At 41.9% G+C, this 21,705-nt stretch overlaps 1 protein-coding gene across 1 annotated transcript in view; it reads left to right on the top strand.

Annotated features, from left to right (window-relative positions):
• Positions 1 to 21,705, top strand: part of LOC106607828 (tubulinyl-Tyr carboxypeptidase 2) — a 50,249-nt gene that overhangs the window by 15,086 nt on the left and 13,458 nt on the right. The window contains exons 5-6 of the mRNA XM_082976886.1: positions 830 to 1,211; positions 3,227 to 3,345. Coding sequence (XP_082833012.1) covers positions 830 to 1,211; positions 3,227 to 3,345 — 501 coding nt within the window. The remainder of the gene's footprint in view (positions 1 to 829; positions 1,212 to 3,226; positions 3,346 to 21,705) is intronic.

Consider the following 21,705-nt stretch of genomic DNA (forward strand, 5'->3'; position numbering starts at 1 on the left):
TTTGAGTGTCTGGCTACTTTCGAATGAAATATGCATATACTGTATCCTCAAATTTTGTTTGAAAGAAATGTATCTGTTTTGTGATAGTATCCCATCCTATGATGTGCAGAGATGTACTACAGTCTGTCTGCTGTAAGGAAACTGATATAATGAATGTTACACCTCTCAGCTCCAAGCCCTCTCATTCACTCCCTCCATTAGCTGATTTGATTTAGAGATATCGCGAGTGGGGCTGTGTTTGGGTTCAAAGACAAGCCATTCTTACTAAATCTGCTACTCCGTTATTCAAACAGCCAATGCCAGTTAGCTAATGAGTTTATGGAAATAATATAATGAATTTGCGAGTGGGCTTAACACTGGCTTGGATACGCCCTTCTCTCTCTCTCTCTCTCTCTCTCTCTCTCTCTCTCTCTCGCTCCCTCCCTCTCTCATAAACATCAAGTGATCACCATTCAGGAGATTATTAGGGAGTATTAAATCTCTGAAAAGTTGTTGTTGATTATGCTACTGATGCTAACCCCTTTAACCATGATGCTTTAGCTTTGATCTTCTTTTTCTTTCTTTCTTTCTTTCTTTCTTTCTTTCTTTCTTTCTTTCTTTCTTTCTTTCTTTCTTTCTTTCTTTCTTTCTTTCTTTCTTTCTTTCTTTCTTTCTTTCTTTCTTTCTTTCTCTTTCTTTCTTTCTTTCTTTCTTTCTTTCTTTCTTTCTTTCGCTCGCTCTCTCTTCCTGTGTATATAATTACAACCATTTAGTAGACAGCAGTAAATTCCCTGAAACTGTTGTTGTTGCTAATGATGCCAGTTAAGGTCCTTGACCATGGTCACCCCAGATACCTGACCAACGGGCTGACGTCGGTGGAGCGTTTCCCCATCAGCTTCAAGACCCAGTTCTCAGGGAACCACTTCCACCACGTGGTGCTGGGCGTCTACTGCAACGGACGCTATGGTACGCTGGGCATGAGCCGCCGCCAAGACCTCATGGACAAGGCCTTGACCTTCCGCACGCTCAGCGAGCTGGTGATGGAGTTCGAGGACTCGTACCGCCGCTACCAGCACACGCTGAAGAAGGTGAAAATCGGCCTGTACGTGCCCCATGACCCGCACGTCTTCCAGCCCATCGAGTGGAAGTACCTGGTGCTCAACGCCGCCCGCCTAGGGAGAGAGGACATGAGGAAGGAGCTGGAGAAACATGGCCGAGACATGAGGATGAAGGTGACATGTTGTTGTCCTACTTTCTCACATTTTTCTCCTCTAGGCAGACATGAGAGGTCATATGTGTCAAACTTGATTACTTGACGCCTCACTGCCCTTCTTTCATACCCCGTTTAGTATCTACAACACTGTATGTAACCCTGTGGATGCCCAAATACTATATTTCAAAAGTCTTTGAAAAATACTCTGAATTTTAGGGTACAGTATACTGTACCCTTGAACTCTTGTTAGGTTGAAAATGTTCAACACAATAGATAAGCTCTCTAGTCGACTGAGCCGAGGCCATCCCTGAGGGAGCGTTCAACTCGTTTGTGTTGCTTTGGCTTGGCTTCCGTCTGGAACCGCATCATGTCATGGAATTCCCCCTTTGTTCCCCGTCTGAAACCAGGGCGGCTACCATGGAGGGACGATGGGTGTAATATGAACCGTCAGGGATAATTAAGGCCAGAGTTCCCCTCAGTGGAAGAGGAGAGAGAGAGAGAGAGAGAGAGAGAGAGAGAGAGAGAGAGAGAGAGAGAGAGAGAGAGAGAAGACAGAGAAGCTGGCTGGTTGGACCACGTCTCCCAGATTTATCTGGTGGTTGGTGGGGGATGGTAGTAAGATGGTGTGGCTGACTATCACAGCAACAGTAAATGTAGGTCATGTGTTCCCAGCTGCCCAGCGCTGGAGATACAGCCTTAACCTCTGTATTTGACCTCTCGTCAGCTGTGCATAGTTCACGTACATACCGAAAATGTGTCAATGTATATATAGATATTACCGTATTTCTGGAAGCTGAAGAACTCACCTACAACGTTTTCCTTTTTAGAACTAGTAATAGGGACATTAGTGTAAAAACACTTTTCTCATTTGAATGAATCAATCTAGGAATAATTGTACAGTGAAAATGCTCAAAGGCTATTTGGGAAATTCATCTAGTGTGTCTTCTATGCACAACACAGACAGAGAGCTTGCATTTTATACAGCATAGCAGAGCAGCGTCTGTCCAATAAACCTCCCACGCTACAACACACACATCCTTATGTCTATCACCAATCGTATGACTAACATCCTGCCTTTGCTCTCAGCTGCATGTGGTTTCTGGAGCACGGAATATGAGCTGCTTCCTGTTTGTTCATTCCAGGAAATCCTTTTCATAATTATTCTCCAGTCTCCTCCGGACTGTCCGTCAGCAGTGAGCTCTCATTAGGTTTCTACCAGCACAGGGTGACCCTGAAACTCGAATTCTGCTAATTCTGCTGGATGTTAGTAATATGTTAGTCTCTCTTTCAGTGCCTGTAGTGTGTGTGTGTGTGTGTGTGTGTGTGTGTGTGTGTGTGTGTGTGTGTGTGTGTGTGTGTGTGTGTGTGTGTGTGTGTGTGTGTGTGTGTGTGTGTGTGTGTGTGTGTGTGTGTGTGTGTGTGTGTGCTTGCATGCGTGCGTGTGTGGGTGCCTGTGTGTTTTTGCCTGTGTGTTTGCCTATAAACTGCCTATATGTGCCGGTGTGAGCCCGTGGGTAATTGAGTTTGCAGAGGGATTTGACTAGTGGGCTGATTGGGTTAATGGGGTATCATCACGTTAATGAGGGCACTGCCTGGGAGGCTGTCTTCATTACTGTCTGTTAGTGTTTTTACTAATGAAGAGAGACACTCTCGGCTCTCCTCTCCAAAGTCTCTCCACTCTCCACAGTGTCGTCATCCCCTCTCCTCTTCTCCCTACATTGATTCACAGATGGCGCCTTTACTCAGTATGTCCCTGAGATCCAACTGTGTCATTAAAAGTTAACTTCTTCAACTGCTCTTTTTATTGAAGTGGAACTGTTCATTTCCCCAGCCCCATGGCCAGCGGCAAATGGGCCCACTGAATGGTGAACATGCCGGCTAATTGATTTAAAAAACAAAAATGCAACTCCTCCTGTAGCTTGCAGCTTTAAACAAAACCAACCACACGTAAATATCAGTGCAGTAAAGAAACTGCAGCTCAAACCGAACCTTATACATTCGATTCCTAAGTCTTATTCTGTTGTTTTATCTCAGATCCTGAAGTCATCGAGTGCCCAGTCTCCCATCAAAGAACGGACCAGAGGCAAGTCTCTCTCCCCCCACCGCCGACAGAGCAGCCCCCAAAGACGCCACATCCACCGGAGAGACAAGTCGTAAGTATCCTTGGGATCAATCTTAGGTTATTAGCATCACTGAGACAAAAGGTGGAAGGGGGAATGGCCTTTCTTAGATTGTTTTACATTAACATCTCAACACTCCCTAACAACTAGAAGAGTTCACGTCAGGTTACTTTTGAAGAAAGGTTCCTGGATATCATTAGTTTAATGTTTTATAGTCAAGAATCCTGAGTTTAGAGTTAATTTAAATCTTTTCTTAGAGATTTAATTGAAAGTTGGGCAGGTTTTAATTAAAAGTAAATGAATCTAAAGCAGATCAGATTGGATATGCATGAGTGAGATGAATAATTCATAGCAACTGTTGATCATCACAACAATAAAACCTCTCAATATCCCATCTTGATTTCTTGGCTAGACGCTGTGATGTTAGAGAGAGATGAATTGGCAGTGTGTCTATGCCATGTTTTTCATCCTCTTTTTATATCAATGAGGGCACCCAGCTAGCACATTTGGTTCCTTGGAAGTTGTGGGAACGTACGTATTTGGTTTTCCATTGGTTCTGGGAATGAAGCCATACGTTTCCTGACCAGTAAATCGGAATGTTTTTTTAATGTTCTGAGAATGGAAATGAAATGTAGCCTTTCCTGGGAATGTTAATTTTAAGGTTGCAGGGAGGTTCTGAAAACGTTGTACTATGGTTCCCTGAACATTTTCCTAGGAGGTTTTTATTAACGTTGTGGTTTATTATTATAGGTTATTTTGAGGTTTTTGAATAACTTCCTTAAAACATTCACTGAGTGTTTCAATTGAGACTTTTAATAACTGCTAGCTTAATTTGGGTTAAATGTTTTGAACTCCAAGCGCATATAGGACTAATGAAAATTAATTTGCTTAGGCATTATAATAATAATGCAAACACATTTCTTCTTTATTGTGGCACGGTGTCAGTGAGATTCCAACCTATGATCTACTGTTCTCTATCCATGGAATTAGTCCACTGCGCCACCAGGATGGAGCTAGCATGCCATGTTTTTTTTATACACACAAAGCTGTTAATTTGAGTCTGTTCAACAGACCCTATTTCAAAGGAAGCAAGCACTCATTAAGATCAGGTGTGGCCAATTAGTGGGAGCAGCCAACATCCCTGAACACACTTAACAAATCAAATCAAATCAAATGTATTTATATAGCCCTTCGTACATCAGCTGATATCTCAAAGTGCTGTACAGAAACCCAGCCTAAAACCCCAAACAGCAAGCAATGCATGTGAAAGAAGCACGGTGGCTAGGAAAAACTCCCTAGAAAGGCCAAAACCTAGGAAGAAACCTAGAGAGGAACCAGGCTATGAGGGGTGGCCAGTCCTCTTCTGGCTGTGCAGGGTGGATATTATAACAGAACATGGTCAAGATGTTAAAATGTTCATAAATGACCAGCATGGTCAAATAATAATAATCATAGTAGTTGTCGAGGGTGCAACAAGCACGTCCGGTGAACAGGTCAGGGTTCCATAGCCGCAGGCAGAACAGTTGAAACTGGAGCAGCAGCACGGCCAGGTGGACTGGGGACAGCAAGGAGTCATCATACCAGGTAGTCCTGAGGCATGGTCCTAGGGCTCAGGTCCTCCGAGAGAAAGACAGAAAGAGAGAAAGAGAGAATTAGAGAGAGCATATTTAAATTCACACAGGACACCGGATAAGACAAGAGAAATACTCCAGATTTAACAGACTGACCCTAGCCCCCCGACACATAAACTACTGCAGCATAAATACTGGAGGCTGAGACAGGAGGGATCAGAAGACACTGTGGCCCCATCCGATGATACCCCCGGACAGGGACAAACAGGCAGGATATAACCCCACCCACTTTGCCAAAGCACAGCCCCCACACCACTAGAGGGATGTCTCCAACCACCAACTTACCGTCCTAAGACAAGGCCGAGTATAGCCCACAACGATCTCCACCATGGCACAACCCAAGGGGGGGCGCCAACCCAGACAGGAAGACCACGTCAGTGACTCAACCCACTCAAGTGACGCACCCCTCCCATGGACGGCATGGAAGAACATCAGTAAGCCAGTGACTCAGCCCCTGTAATAGGGTTAGAGGCAGAGAATCCCAGTGGAAAGAGGGGAACCGGCAAGGCAGAGACAGCAAGGGCGGTTCGTTGCTCCAGCCTTTCCGTTCACCTTCACACTCCTGGGCCAGACTATACTTAATCATAGGACCTACTGAAGAGATAAGTCTTCAGTAAAGACTTAAAGGTTGAGTCTGCGTCTCTCACATTGGTAGGCAGACCATTCCATAAAAATGGAGCTCTATAGGAGAAAGCCCTACCTCCAGCCGTTTGCTTAGAAATTCTAGGGACAATTAACAAGATAGAGGATAGAGAGAGTTTTGTTTATGCTGAGAATAGAAAGTATATATTTTGAAAAAACATTCTTTGAACATTCTTTGAACGTTACTAATGTTTTCTTGTGGTTTTTATGGAAAGTTTTGTTAATGTTCTGAGAGCATGACTTTAAGTAGAACCATGCTGAAACCCGCAGAAAACATTATGCTGAAGTACTGAAATTCCCGCAGAATAATGTTGTTTCTTAATATTCTCTCAACGTTCTGAGAACATTACTTTAATTAGAATCATGAGGAAACCTGTAGAAAACATTATGCTGAAGAACTGAAATTCCCACAGAAGAACGTTGTTTCTTTACCGTCTCTGAATTATTTGCGAATATTCCCAATGTCAAACCAGTTGGAGAACGTTCCTAGAACATTACCAAAAATGTAATTCAATTTAACCATGTTTCACATTTTATGAAAAGTTCTGTTAAAGTAATGAAATACTAAGAAAATTGTTATTTTGTCAAGTTCCTTAAATGTGCTGAATGTTCCAAAGCCAAGCAACTATCTTGCACCATTCCCAGAACATTGTAGGAAGGTTGTATGCAAATAACCATTGGACAACTAGGCTTTCACCAAGCTATAAGAAAAATATGGTTCTCAAAACATTATGTGCTAGCTGGGCATGGAACCCTGACACACTTACTGAAGTTGCTGACTGTAGCCCTTTATACTCGTACCCATATACGGGTTGAAAATGGCAGATTTAGGCAGGAATAAGAATACTTACCGCACATTTTCCAGGAATAGTCTAATCATGTTACTGGATGTTTCCAGAGTATTATCAACAAATGCGGCGAAAAGTACAGTAAATTTAAAATGCACATCAAATCAACCATGTAAGGTTTGGATTCAGTGTTGTGTCAGGTGAACTGATGTGCACTCACCTTCGGTCTAATAATTTTCCCTTCAAACTGTTCCCGTTCAATTGCTACTATTGTTATGCATATGAATTTAATATTTAGTCTGTAAGAAACATCTCAATCTATCCCTATCCATATAGGCCAATTCCCACGATTGTAAGGGGTTAAGAAAGTTAGATGTTTACTGTAGACGATTGCTCTTCTCTTATCCTTAAACCCCCTTTTCCTGCCTTGCTTCCTGGCTAAAGATCCCAGTTCAGGAAGAGTTCAGTCTGTCATATTCTTATCAGCTGCAGCAGCCAGTTAGAGGAAACAGGGGGCTGAGCAGCAGCACTAGAGTAGATACTGACATTGGCTGATCTGGGTGAACAGCTCATGGTTAAGTTGGAGTTAACGTGGAAGCACACTAGTTTCAGTATGTGTGTGGGGGTGAGGGAGTGAATGTGTGCAATGTGCATTCCAGTGGTATGTAGCCTACGCGTGAGTGTACACCGCAGTATGTGTTGTGATGGAGGACCTAACTCAGCGGCTTGGCTGGGCTGATGGTCCATTTTGACAGCACAGCAGTATTATGACAGCCTGCCGAGAAGAGGGAGGGAGGAAGGAAGAAGTTCTGCTGACAACATCTGAAAGCCCCAGTCAGCCCAGAGGAGTGTGTCTTATAGAAGGGAAGTGTCCTCTCCTATTATCAATCACCAGCACTGTTGGAGGATTCAGGATGGAGGATCCTACCCTGACAGAGAGGCTGCTGGGATACTTGCACTGTGGAGTGTAGAAGATGTTGCCCATCCCCCCCAAATCAGATCTTGTCTCATCCTCGATTGGTTAAGGTTAGGAAGGGGGCTAGTGTAATCTGATCGTAGATCTTTGGTGAAGGACAACTTCTACCTCAAGCCTGTGCAGAAGGCATCCTGGGATTTATGCATGGATTCTCATAATTCCTCTTGGCTGTATTTAAGTTTGCTATTGACTGAGTGTGTCACACAGACACAGACAGAGGAACAGGACTGGAAGTGTTGTCAAGCTAGAGTGGTTCTGACAAGATAGAGGCTAGAAGAGAGACTCATCCACTCTCACTGATACTTTATTTAAAACCAAACTAGATTTTGAAGCTGTTGATACAAATAAACACACACACACACACACACACACACACACACACACACACACACACACACACACACACACACACACACACACACACACACACACACACACACACACACACACACACACACACACACACACACACACACGCACTCTAGTGGTGCGTGGGTCAGCTGTTTGTTCACCCGCACCCTCCCGCAATTGCTAATAACCCATCCGCAACCGCCCAACTATATGTGCACCTGACTCTAACATGCAAATATAGAACATGTGCTGTAGGCCACAGTTAGAAAGAGCGGAATTATTTTTTTACAGGGGGTGCAGGATTCTATTGCCTAATTTAGACATGTTCCTGCTTATATTTTCCGACATTTTGGTAGGCTGTTTGTTAGTCAACTTGTCTATAATTAGATACATGTAGCTTCTCTTCTGTCAGTATATGTTGCCCTAGAAAACTAAAGAAACCCTTGCTCAGCAGAATAATGTCGGTAAAGTTCTCTCATCTCTGCATCTTTCACGTAGCAAAGACATTAGGGACTGGGGAGAAAATGCAAAAAAATATATATGGGAAATGTTTTCTGTACAAAGTTTCCAAACGATATCAGTTTGACCAGTTGTATGGAAATAGAATGCTGTGAAAATGACCCAATACGTTTCTGATAAGATTTAAGTTCGGCTTGGATGCATATTTTACGTGGTTAAAATACTATCAGCTTTTATGATGCAGATTTTTTTTTATGTAACCTTTATTTAACTAGGCAAGTTAGTTAAGAACAAATTCTTATTTACAATGACGGACTACACCGGCCAAACTCTCCCCTAACCCGGACGACGGTGGGCCAATTGTGTGCTGCCCAATGGGACTCCCAATCACAGTTGGTTGTGATACAGCCTGGATTCGAACCAGGGTGTCTGTAGTGACGCCTCAAGCACTGAGATGCAGTGCTTTAGACCATAAAGATGGCACCTCTACAGACTGGCCTATTTTTCTACAGACCTTATTTTTTCGGCACTGAGCAAATCTCAGGCCTGCTGAGCGCAAACTTGAACGTTCTGAAAATCCTGTGCCACTTCCAGCACATGTTTACTGTGAACACTGAGGCTGTATCTGCTTTAAGTTACAGTTTCAGACAGTGGTCAAGTAGGCTACTGTGGCTATTTGATCATAATGTAGGCCTACCAGAGCGGCCTACCATCAAAAACAGTGAAAAAATGTATCCCATAACATTTTAAAAGGGAAATAGTTCTATCATTCAGCCTACAGTAGCAGCCAATGTGTGGTGTTCAATATAGGCCTACATTCCAAGACATGTAGTGCTTGATATTAACCTGTCCTTAAGACATGGAGGTGACTGAAAATGTTGTGTTGTTTGATGCAAGAAACCACTTTACAAAATAAAATGCATTATTATTCCCATACTATTATTACAGAGAATCAGACAAATTATTCTACCCTCTACCTATTGACTACTTATCATTTTCAAGCCTGTTTAAAAATACAACACTGCCGCTATAAGACCCCAAAAAATCTTTACCCGACTCGCTTTTCAAAGATGTCTAGAAATGTACACATTTTGTGCTCTTGTAGGAAGCAATCACTCCCCCATTGCTGACTACAAATGAACTATAACTGGGCTAATAACTCACTATCTACTGGAGCAAAGGATATGAACAAATGTGCAAAGGTGGCTACTTGCAGCTCTCGCTTTGATCTCAAAACAAGCGCGTCTACTCTGCTGTAAACACAGTCCAGTTCAAAGTGAATGACACAGATCCATATATGGCAATGGTCTATTTGCATACAGGCATACTGCAGCTCTGATTGGTTATGCTACACCGGTCTGTGTAGAGTACAGGTCATGCCTGTCAATGCAATAGAATCCTACTCCAATGATGGGTTCTGCTTACAACAAAATCTCTTGTGTAGTTAGTTTTGCATACTAAGTCATGCATAGTTCGCTCTGTTTCGGTATGTTTCATTGAAAGTGGCTAATTTTGCATTGATTCGATCACAATTCCCACAGTAAAGGGAAATGGTGATAGTATTAACTAAGGGGGAAAACTCTAGAAAGTTGAGTGAAGTTCAATCTCATGCTTCTCTGCGTCGGCTGATATTTCTACTGTGCGGCAGTCCCGGGGAGCTGCGCGCACGCCCGCAGCTTAGAGGGAACATTGCTAGCGTATCACAAAACATACCAAAATTCAACAGACATGCATTGCATTGATCAGCGTGAAAATAGCTCATTTTCAATTTGATACATTTTTCGAAACTCTGAATAGAATAGAGTTATAGGCCTACTAAGGCTGGTTATAGGCAAACTATCACATTTGACCTATACCGCAGCCTACAGCCCATCTGTCCTATTTAAAAAGGACTGAAGACAGAAACAGATAATTTGGTTCCATTTCAACATATTTATTAGTGAAACCAGAGTGCTGTAACATATATACATTAAATCAAATAGCCTAGTATACACACCAAAACTTTTCAAATGTTCAAATCAAAAGGCACAGGAAAACGTGGACAGTCGGGCATCACCAATTCAGAACCACTTGACAGCAACATAATAAACTAAAGCACTGATCATTGGGAACGAGATCAGAATAACTGCTAAGGCTTGATCAATAATGAAATATGTAGCCTAGCCTACAAAACTAAAACAATCCACATGTTCAAATCAAAAGGCCTGATTAACATGACATCAATAACGCAGCCACATCCCGAGTCCCCGGTGCAGACACATTCAGATGTAAAAATATGGTTTAATATTTAGTTTAAAAGCTATGATGAAGGCCAAGAGAACAAGAAACACTTTTCAATGAGAAAACAGGAATACACTTTGGGTAAAAAATTATAAAAAAATCTGTTTTCTAAGATGTAGCCTACGATGTAATACTCGTGATCATTTTAAGGAGAACAAAAACTACTTAACCTCTTTGGGATAGGGGGGCGGTATTTTCACGTCCGGATGAAAAGCATGCCCAAAGTAAACTGCCTGCTACTCAGGACCAGAAGCTAGGATATGCATATAATTGGTAGATTTGGATAGAAAACACTCTGGAAAGTTTCTAAAACTGTTAAAATAATGTCTGTGAGTATAACAGAACTTATTTGGCAGGCGAAACCCCGAGGACAAACCATCCAGGAAATGGTTTTTTTTTTTTTCACTGTGTTTTCTATTGGGTTACTATGGGAAACTAGATTTATGAGGCACCTGGTTGCAGTTCCTATGGCTTCCACTAGATGTCAACAGTCTTTAGAAATTGGTTGATGTTTTTCCTTTGAGAAATGAAGAAGTATGGCTATTCAGAATGAGTGTCAAGCCAAGTGGACTCTTGTTTGGGGCGTGCGACCTGGAGCTCGCTCCACTTTGATTTTATCTGCTATTGAACACAGTATATTCCGTCTTAAATTTTAGCGATTATTTACGTTTTAGGATACCTAAGGGTGGATTAGGAAGTTGTTTGAAATGTTTGGACAAAGTTTACAGGTAACTTATTAGATAATTTGTAGTCATGTTGGGCGAGTTGGAAAATTGACATTTTGGGGGATATAAAAAAGGAGTTAATCGAACAAAAGGACCATTTGTGATGTTTCTGGGACATATTGGAGTGCGAACAGAAGAAGATCTTCAAAGGTAAGGCATGAATTATATCGTTATTTCTGACTTTCGTGTCGCACCTGCTTGGTTGAAATATGATTTTCATGTGTTCGTATGGTGGGGTGCTGTCCTCAGATAATCTGACACGGTGGCTGGATTAACAAGACGTTAAGCTTTATTTTGGTGTATTGCACTTGCGGAACGTGTAGCCGTAACATTAATGGAAGCCTCTCCAACATAATCCAGGTAGAATCAGGCATTCCCCAGGGAAGCTGTCTAGGCCCCTTCATTTTTTCAATCTTTACTAATGGCCTGCCTCTGGCTTTGAGTAAAGCCAGTGTGTATATGTATGCGGATGACTCAACACTATACACGTCAGCTACTACAGCGAGTGAAATCACTGCAACACTAACAATGGGTGGCAAGAAATAAGTTAGTACAAAATATTTCAAAAAGTAAAAGCATTGTTTTTGGGACAAATCATTCATTAAACCCTAAACCTCATCTGATAATGAATTGAGCGAATGGAAATTGTGCAAGTTGAGGTGACTAAACTGCTTGGAGTAACCCTGGATTGTAAACGGCTATGTTCAAAACATGTTGATGCAACAGTAGCTAAGATCAGGAGAAGTCTGTCCATAATAAAGTGTTGCTCTGCCATCTTTTTTTTGTAACAGTATTTTTTATTGGAGTTTCACAATTTTCACCCATATTAAGAGATACAACAACAAAGACAAGGCAAAAAAACAGCACTCACTTACACATATCCGTATGTATGCGCGCACGTACACACACACACACCATTTCCCTCTCCCCGCTCAGCGCTTCTCTCACCCCATCCCCCTCATTGCGTCTCTCAATACATACATTTTAAACAAACATAAACAGAGATAAAAATAAAATTTAAAAATTTAAAAATTTAAAAAAAGCTCAGTTTAAACCAAGAAGTTGAGTTCCCCACATGGAACGTACAGGGTGATTCTGAAATACATAGATCACCATTCTAAGAGAATCCTCGCAGCATAATAGCTGACACTTCAGGTTCTAGGTAATTTAGGTAAGGTTCCCATACTCTGTAGAACTGATCTGTCTTAGAATGCAATGTACATGTCAGATATTCCAGCGGCACCCATTCAAACAGTATCTTATGCCAATCTTTAATAGAGGGAACCTTATCACTAATCCACTGTAAAAGTATGTTTTTCCTCGCTGCGAAGGTGAGGATGTTGTAAAGCCTCCTCTTACCCACAGAAGTTACATGCCTACTAAGGAGACCTAACAGTAGAGAGACTGGGTCAAATTCTAGATCGACCCCTAGGATCTTTTCAATTTCTTGCAGAACACCAGACCAATATCTTTGTATTTTGGTACATGACCATAAACAATGTGTTAGGGTGCCTGTATCAGTTTTACATTTAAGACATTGAGGAGAAGTGGAAGAGGGGCTAAAAGCATGTCTGCGATTTGGGGATATATGCAATCTGTGTATTATTCTTAATTGAATTGCTCTAGTACGATTACATATAGATATTGTTTTTGCATATTTCCAAATGTCCTCCCACATCTCTTCGTCAATAGTAACAGACAGTTCTTTCTCCCACACTTGTTTCACCCTCTGTGTATCGACAGCAGAAAAGGACCTTAAAGCATCATAAAACAGACTTACAGACATTTTCCTTTGTGGGAAAAAAGCATTCTTTCAATGACAGACATATCAGGGTTGCCAATTAAGGTGGTGCTCTTCAGAATATAATGTCTTACTTGTAGGAAACTGAAAAAGTCCTGCTTTGGGAATTGATATTTCTCGACCATCTGCTCAAATGACAATAAAATCTTATCCGCAAATAACTCATTTAGTCTGCGTATGCCTTTATTAAGCCAAACGTTAAAGCCAGCATCCATCAATCCTGGGGCGAAATCTGGGTTGTTAACCTCTTGGGGCTAGGTGGGACGCTAGCGTGCCACCCGTGGTGCACTCCATCAACAGCAGGTGCATTTCAAGAGCGGCAAATTTGAATCCAAATAAATGTCAAAATTCAAATTTTTCAAAAATACAACTATGTTACACCATTTGAAAGATAAACATCTCCTTAATCTAACCACGTTTTACGATTTCAAAAAGGTTTTACGGCGAAAGCATAAATTTAGAGTATGTTAGGACAGTACATTTACAAGAGTTGTGTGTAATGTTTTGTCAAGTCAAAGACAGGGTCACCAAAACCATAAAACCAGCTAAAATGATGCACTAACCTTTTACAATCTCCATCAGATGACACTCCTAGGACATTATGTTAGACAATGCATGCATTTTTAGTTCTATCAAGTTGATATTTATATCCAAAAACAGCGTTTTACTATGGCATTGATGTTGAGGAAATCGTTTCCCTCCAATAACCGGCAGTCAAGTCAGCGTCACAAATTAAATAATTAAAATTAGAAAACATTGGTAAAATATTATATTGTCATTTAAAGAATTATAGATTTACATCTTTTGAACGCAATCAACTTGCCAGATTTAAAAATAACCTTACTGGGAAATCACACTTTGCAATAATCTGAGCACTGTGCCCAGAAAAATACGCGTTGCGATACAGACTAGACGTCATGTTGGGGAGATCTAAAATCGAAAATACTATGTAAATAATCCATTACCTTTGATTCTCTTCATCAGATGTCACTTCCAGGTATCACAGGTCCATAACGAATGTAGTTTTGTTCAAAAAAGCTCATCATTTATGTCCAAAAATCTCCGTCTCGTTAGCACATGATGTAAGCCAGCCGGACTTCTCGTCATGAACGAGGGGAAAAAATATATTTCCGTTCGTTCAAACATGTCAAACGTTGTATAGCATAAATCATTAGGGCCTTTTTTAACCAGAACATGAATAATATTCAAGGTGGACGAATGCATACTCTTTTATAACGTATTGGAACGAGGGTACCCAACATGAAGTAGCGCGCCAGGTGTCTAATGGGACATCACCGTTCCATGGCTCTTGTTCGGTCAGATCTCCCTCCAGAAGACTCAAAACACTTTGTAAAGGCTGGTGACATCTAGTGGAAGCAATAGGAAGTGCCAAAATATTCCTAAACCCCTGTGTTTTTCAATGGGATAGGTTTAAAGTCAATACAACACATCAGGTATCCACTTCCTGTCAGAAAATGTCTCAGGGTTTTGCCTGCCAAATGAGTTCTGTTATACTCACAGACACCATTCAAACAGTTTTGGAAACTTTAGAGTGTTTTCTATCCATATATAATAAGTATATGCATATTCTAGTTACTGGGTAGGATTAGTAACCAGATTAAATCGGGTACATTTTTTTTATCCAGACGTGCAAATGCTGCCCCCTAGACCCAACAGGTTAAGAATTGGGGTAAGAGCAGAGGTTAGTTTGGACCTTCCCAGGAAACGTTGAACTGACCTCCATACTTTGAGTGTGTTAAGTGTAATGGGGTTGTTACAATGATCTTTTACAGACTTGAAACTTGTGAAAAACAAAAGATCCTGTAAAGGGTATTTTGAAAGAGAAGTCTCAATGTCAAACCAAATAGAGGAGTCATCGTTTGTGATCCAGTCTGAAATATAACATAGGTGGGCACACCACTGATAGAACCTGATATTGGGCAGATCCAAGCCACCCATAGAACTTGGCAGCTGCAATATTGCCATCTTAAGTCTTGGCTTGCGTTTACTCCATATAAAGGAACTTAGCCATCCATTTACATCCTTTATTACCTTATTGGAGAGTAATACTGGGATCATTTGGATTGGGTAGAGTAGCCTAGGTAAAATGTTCATTTTCAAGAGGGATATTCTACCCAACCATGAAATCGGAAGAGAGTTCCAGCGCTCCAGATCCTGTCTTATTGTGTCGAACAAGGGAACAAAATTGGCTTTGTACATTTGTTGGAATTTAGGAGTTACAAATATACCCAGATACGTAAAACCTGAGGGAGACCATTTAAAAGGGAAGGGGGGAGAAGTATTAGGTACAGAGTGAAGGTTACCAAGTGGCATAGCCTCTGATTTAGTTAGGTTAATCTTGTAGCCTGAGAATTCGCTGAATAACTCAATAATATTAATAAGAGATGTGATTGAAGTCTCGGGATTAGAAATGAATATCAGGACATCATCAGCATACAAGCTTATTTTATGGTGAACATCACCAATGAGCAGCCCCTGTATAGCAGGCGTTACCCTGATGGCCTCGGCCAGTGGTTCCATAACAAGTGCAAATAGGAGGGGAGACAAAGGACAGCCCTGTCTGGTACCTCTGTGTATAGGGAAGCTATTTGACCGTAGTCCATTACATTACATTAAGAAGCCGTCTGACATTGTTACATGACCTAGGTCCCTTAATGAAGCCAGTTTGGTCTCCTTTCACAATTAGTGGCAGTGAGTCCTCTAATCTTGTGGCTAGAATTTTAGAAAGCAATTTTCTATCCACATTCAGAAGGGAAATTGGTCTGTACGAGGAACAAGACTCCGGACATTTTCCCTTTTTGAGAATAAGTGATATGTTGGCTTCTCGCAGCATTTGGGGGAGCTGGTCATTTGAAAATGAGTGGTTAAACATATCACGCAATGGCTCAAGGATCAGGCCATGGAACTCTTTATAGAACTCACTACAAAACCCGTCCGGTCCTGGGGCCTTACCATTTTGCAGATTCTTAATTGCAGACATTATCTCTTCCTCAGTAATAGGAGCATTAAGGAGAGACCTCTGTTCTTCGGAGATAGTAGGGAGCTCAATCTTAGAAAAGAAGTTCTCCATTAACTTGGGTGCGTCATTTGGCAGTTCTGAGGCATTTATCAATTTATTTTCATATAAATGATTGCCATCAGAATCAGTAATAGCCGCAATTGACTGTGAGTCAGCTCTCTTTTTAGCTAGGTACGCCAAGTACTTTCCTGGCTTATCGCCATGTTCATATAGCTTTTGCTTGACAAATCTCATTTTCTTTTCAGCGTCCTGTGTTAGGAGGGAGTCCAACGTTGATCTAATGACTGATATTTCTTTTAATAGGGCAGGAGTGGGAGTTTCAATGTATTCCTTCTCTTTAGTTCCTAATTCACCCTCTAGTGTTTTTTGCTTTTCACGCTTTTTCCGCCTCTTAGTGGCTGCGTATGACATAATCAGACCCCTGGCGTACGCCTTACAGGTTTTCCAAAGGAGTGAGGGGTTATCTGTTGATTGAGAGTTAATAGAGAAAAATGCTTTAAACTCTGTAATAAAATATGATGTGAATGTATGGTCTTTAAGAATGGTTGTATTCAACCTCCAGTGTCTTGACTGATTGAATGCCCCTTTGAGTTTTATGTCCAGGATCACCTCCGCATGATCAGATATGACTATGCTTCCTATCCTAGCGGATAAAACCGACTGCGGTGACGTCCTGGGCATAAAAAAGTAATCTATTCTAGTCTGACAACCATGAGGTGCAGAGAAAAAAGTGAACTCTCTGTTGGAGGGATGAAAAGCTCTCCAAACATCAGCATACCCCAGATCATCACAAATAGCTGTAAGTGACTTAGCTTGAGGAGAGAGTGAGGCTATACCACTGGGAAGCTTATCAATAAGGGGGTTCAACAAACAATTAAAATCTCCTCCAACCACTGCAGTGTCTGAGTTTAATTCTGAAAAGTCTAGAAATACCTTAGTGAGGAAGTCAGGAGGGTGGGCAGGGGGGAAGTAAATATTCATTATGGAAATGCTCTGCCCTTGTAAAGTACCATTAATTATAACAAAGCGACCCAATTTATCTTTCACACACTTCAAGACCTTAAGGTTGCTCTGCCTTCTTAACAACACTATCAACAAGGCAGGTCCCACAGGCCCAAATTTTGTCGCACCTGGACTACTGTCTGGACGTGTGGTCAGGTGCCACAAAGAGGGACTTGGGAAAATTACAATTGGCTCAGAACATGTACACGGAAAGCTAACATTAATAATATGCATGTCAATCTCTCATGGAGAGTAGATGTCTCATGGAGAGTAGATGCACAAAGTAGATGTCCTTACCCACTTGCCAAAACTATAGTTTGTTAACAAGAAATTTGTGGAGTGGTTGCAAAACGAGTTTTAATGACTCCAACCTAAGTGTATGTAAACTCCCAACTTCAACTGTACTTAAGCCATTTTGCCACAACTTTGGAAGTATGCTTGGGGTCAATGTCCATTTGGAAGACCCATTTGCGAACAAGCTTTAACTTCCTGACTGATGTCTTGAGATGTTGCTTCAATATATCCACATAATTTTCCTCCCTCATGATGCCATCTATTTTGTGAAGTGCACCAGTCCCTCCTGCAGCAAAGCACCCCCACAACATGATGTTGCCACCCCCGTGCTTCACGGTTGGGATGGTGTTCTTCGGCTTGTAAGCCTCCCCCTTTTTCCTCCAAATATAACGATGGTCATTATGGTCAAACAGTTCTATTTTTGCTTCATCAGACCAGAGGATATTTCTCTAAAAAGTACGATCTTTGTCCCCATGTGCAGTTGCAAACCGCAGTCTGGCTTTTTTATGGCGGTTTTGGAGCAGTGGCTTCTTCCCTTCTGAGCGGCCTTTCAGGTTATGTCGATATAGAACTCATTTTACTGTGGATATAGATACTTTTGTACCTGTTTCCTCCAGCATCTTCAGAAGGTATTTTGCTGTTGTTCTGGGATTGATTTGCACTTTTTGCACCAAAGTATGTTTATTTCTAGGAGACAGAATGCGCCTCCTTCCTGAGCGGTATGATGGCTGCGTGGTTCCATGGTGTTTATACTTGTGTACTATTGTTTGTACAGATGAACGTGGTACCTTCAGGCATTTGAAAATTGCTCCCAAGGATGAACCAGACTTGTGGAGGTCTAAAAAGGAATTCTGAGTTCTTGGCTGATTTCTTTTGATTTTCCCAAGATGTCAAGCAAAGAGGCACTGAGTTTGAAGGTAGACCTTGAAATACATCCACAGGTACACCTCCAATTGACTCAAATTATGTCAATTAGCCGATCAGAAGCTTCTAAAGCCATGACATCATTTTCTGGAATTTTCCAAGCTGTTTGAAGGCACAGTCAACTTAGTGTATGTAAACTTCTGACCCACTGGAATTGTGATACAGTGAATTATAAGTGAAATAATCTGTCTGTAAACAATTGTTTGAAAAATGACTTGTGTCATGCACAAAGTAGATGTCCTAACCCACTTGCCAAAACTATAGTTTGTTAACAAGAAATTTGTGGAGTGGTTGCAAAACGAGTTTTAATGACTCCAACCTAAGTGTATGTAAACTCCCAACTACAACTGTACTTAATGTGTTGTGAAAAGTGTTATGACATGTAATGGCATGTAATATTTTGAATTGTATATTACTGCCTTAATGTTGATGGACTCCAGGAAGAGTAACTGGCAGCAGTTAATGGGGATCCTTAATAAATACAAATACAAACAGTAGACTACAGTTCCATTGACGTGCCATAGACCTACTTGCCATTGGCCGATCACACAGACTGGGATATGTTCTGGATTGCCTCTGAGAATAGTATTGACATATACACTGACTTGGTGACTGAGCTCATCAGCAAGTGCATTGAGGATGTTGTTCCCACTGTGACTATTAGAACTTATCCAAACTGTGGATAGATGGCAGCATTCGTGCAAAACTGAAAGAGCGAACCACAGCAAGGTGACTGGGAACATGGACGTATACAGACAGACCAGCTGTGCACTCCATAAGGCAATCAAAAAAGCAAAACGACAGTACAGAGACAAAGTGGAATCGCAATTCAATGGCTCAGACAAGAGACGTATGTGGCAGGGACTCCAAACAGTCACAGATTATCAAGGGAAAGCCAGTCACGTTGCGGACACAGACGCCTTGCTCCCGGACAAGCTAAACACCTTCTACTTCTTAATTCCTTTCTTTTAATTTTGGGGGATTTGCGTGTATTGTTTTGTATTGTTATTACTGCACTGTTGGAGCTAGGAACATAGGCATTTCACTACATCTGCGGTAAGAGCTGCACAATATGTGTACACGACCAATACAATTTTATTTTATTTATTTTAAGTCCCCGTCTTGTGACTGTCAAATTTGTATAGCGCCTCACAATCATCTACCACTTCACCAAATCTTTCCCAAACATTACTTTTCTGGCCCTCCCTTCTCTTTATTTTCAACTCTCCATTTCGCAGCCTTTCTCTTATTGAATTAAACACCAACATTGCTCTTTTTGCCTCAGTGGATCGACGTTAACTTTTTATTCCCATTCCCAAAAGCATTTGGCGGTGAGACTATTTGGCAATGAGGCTATTTGGCTCGTGTAAAATTAGGCCCTAAAGCTGCTTACACACTAAGGAAAGAAAAATCTCAATGTTGCCTATAGATATAAATTGCACAAGAATGATACATTTATGGATTTTTGTATGTATTGTTTTCTCTTTATTCAGCCCACCCACCCTTCATCCACACAATGTTTCATGATCCTAAACCCGCCCGCCACTTGGATATAACCGCAGGGTCTACGGGTTATGAGTCAACCCACTCATCTCTAACGTGCGCACGCGCGCACACACACACACACACACACACACACACACACACACACACACACACACACACACACACACACACACACACACACACACACACACACACACACACACACACACACACACACACACACACACACACACACACACACACACACAGACCACAGTGCCCTGTTGCTATCTGGTAAGATGAGAGCCTTCTTACCCATCCTCCTGGTCTGGTTTGGTGTCCTCTCAGCTGGCAGAGGGCAGGCTGAGGCTGTAATAGGATCTGGGGCTGGCTCAGGGTGAGCAGCTACAACATTATTCAGGGAACACAGACATAGAGAGGAGGATCTACATACATGAGAGATGCCTTCTAGTAATCACCCTTGTACAGCCCAGCTCAGACTGACTAGATATGTTTTTTTAAGTCATAGCTCAGCTCAGCAATCCAAAGCCTAATGTTGGATTTTTGTCATGCATGGGTTGTGTTTGTGTGTGTTGTAATTTGACATTGAGGGTGAAACCTCTTTGACATCTAGCATGTGTGTGTCTGTGTGTCTGTGTGCGTGTGGTCACGCGCGTGTGTGTGCATTTATATACTACGTATTTATTTTAATTTACATTTTTTATGTCATTTTAATTTTTTACCCCTTTTTCTCCCCAATTTTGTGGTATTCAATTGGTAGTTACAGTCTTGTCTCATCGCTGCAACTCCTGTACTGTATTGAACACGAGGGGAGACAGAGAGCTGGTTTCAAGGAGGCAGGTAGCTGGGTCCAGGGGCAGGCAGAAGGTCATACACAGGGGGTCCAAAAAGGAAACAGTACAAGTAGGGAAAGGCTAGTAATGTCGTCCGGGAGATCAGGCAATAGGTTGATAACAGGAAATCTGATAGGCTAAAGTACAGGCAGGGAATAGGCAAAAGGAGTCATTAGTGAGGCAGGCAAAAACTATCATACACGGGAGGAGTAAATCACGGGAAAAACAGCGCTCCGAAAGAAGTATCACAAAACAAACAATACCTCACAGTGATGGGGTGCAAAGAACTGAACCTAATAGTGTGTGATAATGACATACAGGTGTGTGAACAGGTGATTGGGATCTGGAGAGTGAGCTGTGTTCAGGGGATCTACGTGTTTGAGAGTGTGAGCTGGAAAGTGAGCTGCATTCAGGGGATCTACGTGTTTGAGGGTGTGAGTTGGAAGCAGACGTTACACATACGGACTCGAGAGAGTCAAAGGTCGAGAGCCGTGCGTCCCCCGAAACACAACCCAACCAAGCCGCACTGCTTCTTGACACAATGCCCACTTAACCCAGAAGCCAGCCACACCAATGCGCCAGAGGAAACACCGTACACCTGGCGACCGTGTCAGCGTGCAATGCGCCCGGCCCACCACAGAAGTCGCTAGTGCACGATGGGACAAGGACATCCCTGATGGCCAAACCCTCCCCTAACCCGGACGACGCTGGGCCAGTTGTGCGCTGCCCCATGGGTCTCCCGGTCGCAGCCGGCTGCGACAGAGCCTGGACTCGAACCCAGAATCTCTAGTGTTACAGCTATTACTGCGATGCAGTGCCTTAGACCACTGTACCACTCAGGAAGCCACACTACATGTTTATTTAGACAGTGATGGTAAAACTTGTCATTTGGCTCTAATCTGATTAAATGTTTGATATGAAGCAACAGTACAGAATGTCACCTTTTGTTTGAGGGTATTTTAATTATCTGTTTTGTCCTTTAGAAATGAAAGAACTTAATGTGTCTAGTCCCCACATTTGAAGGTATCATAAGTATTTGGACAAATTCACTTGTGTATTAAAGTAGTCAAATGTTTAGTATTTGGTCCCATATTCATAGCACACAATGATTACATCAAGCTTGTGACTCTACAAACTTGTT

The sequence above is a fragment of the Salmo salar genome, chromosome 06, assembly GCF_965601325.2.
Source record: "Salmo salar chromosome 06, fSalSal1, whole genome shotgun sequence".
NCBI lineage: Eukaryota > Metazoa > Chordata > Actinopteri > Salmoniformes > Salmonidae > Salmo > Salmo salar.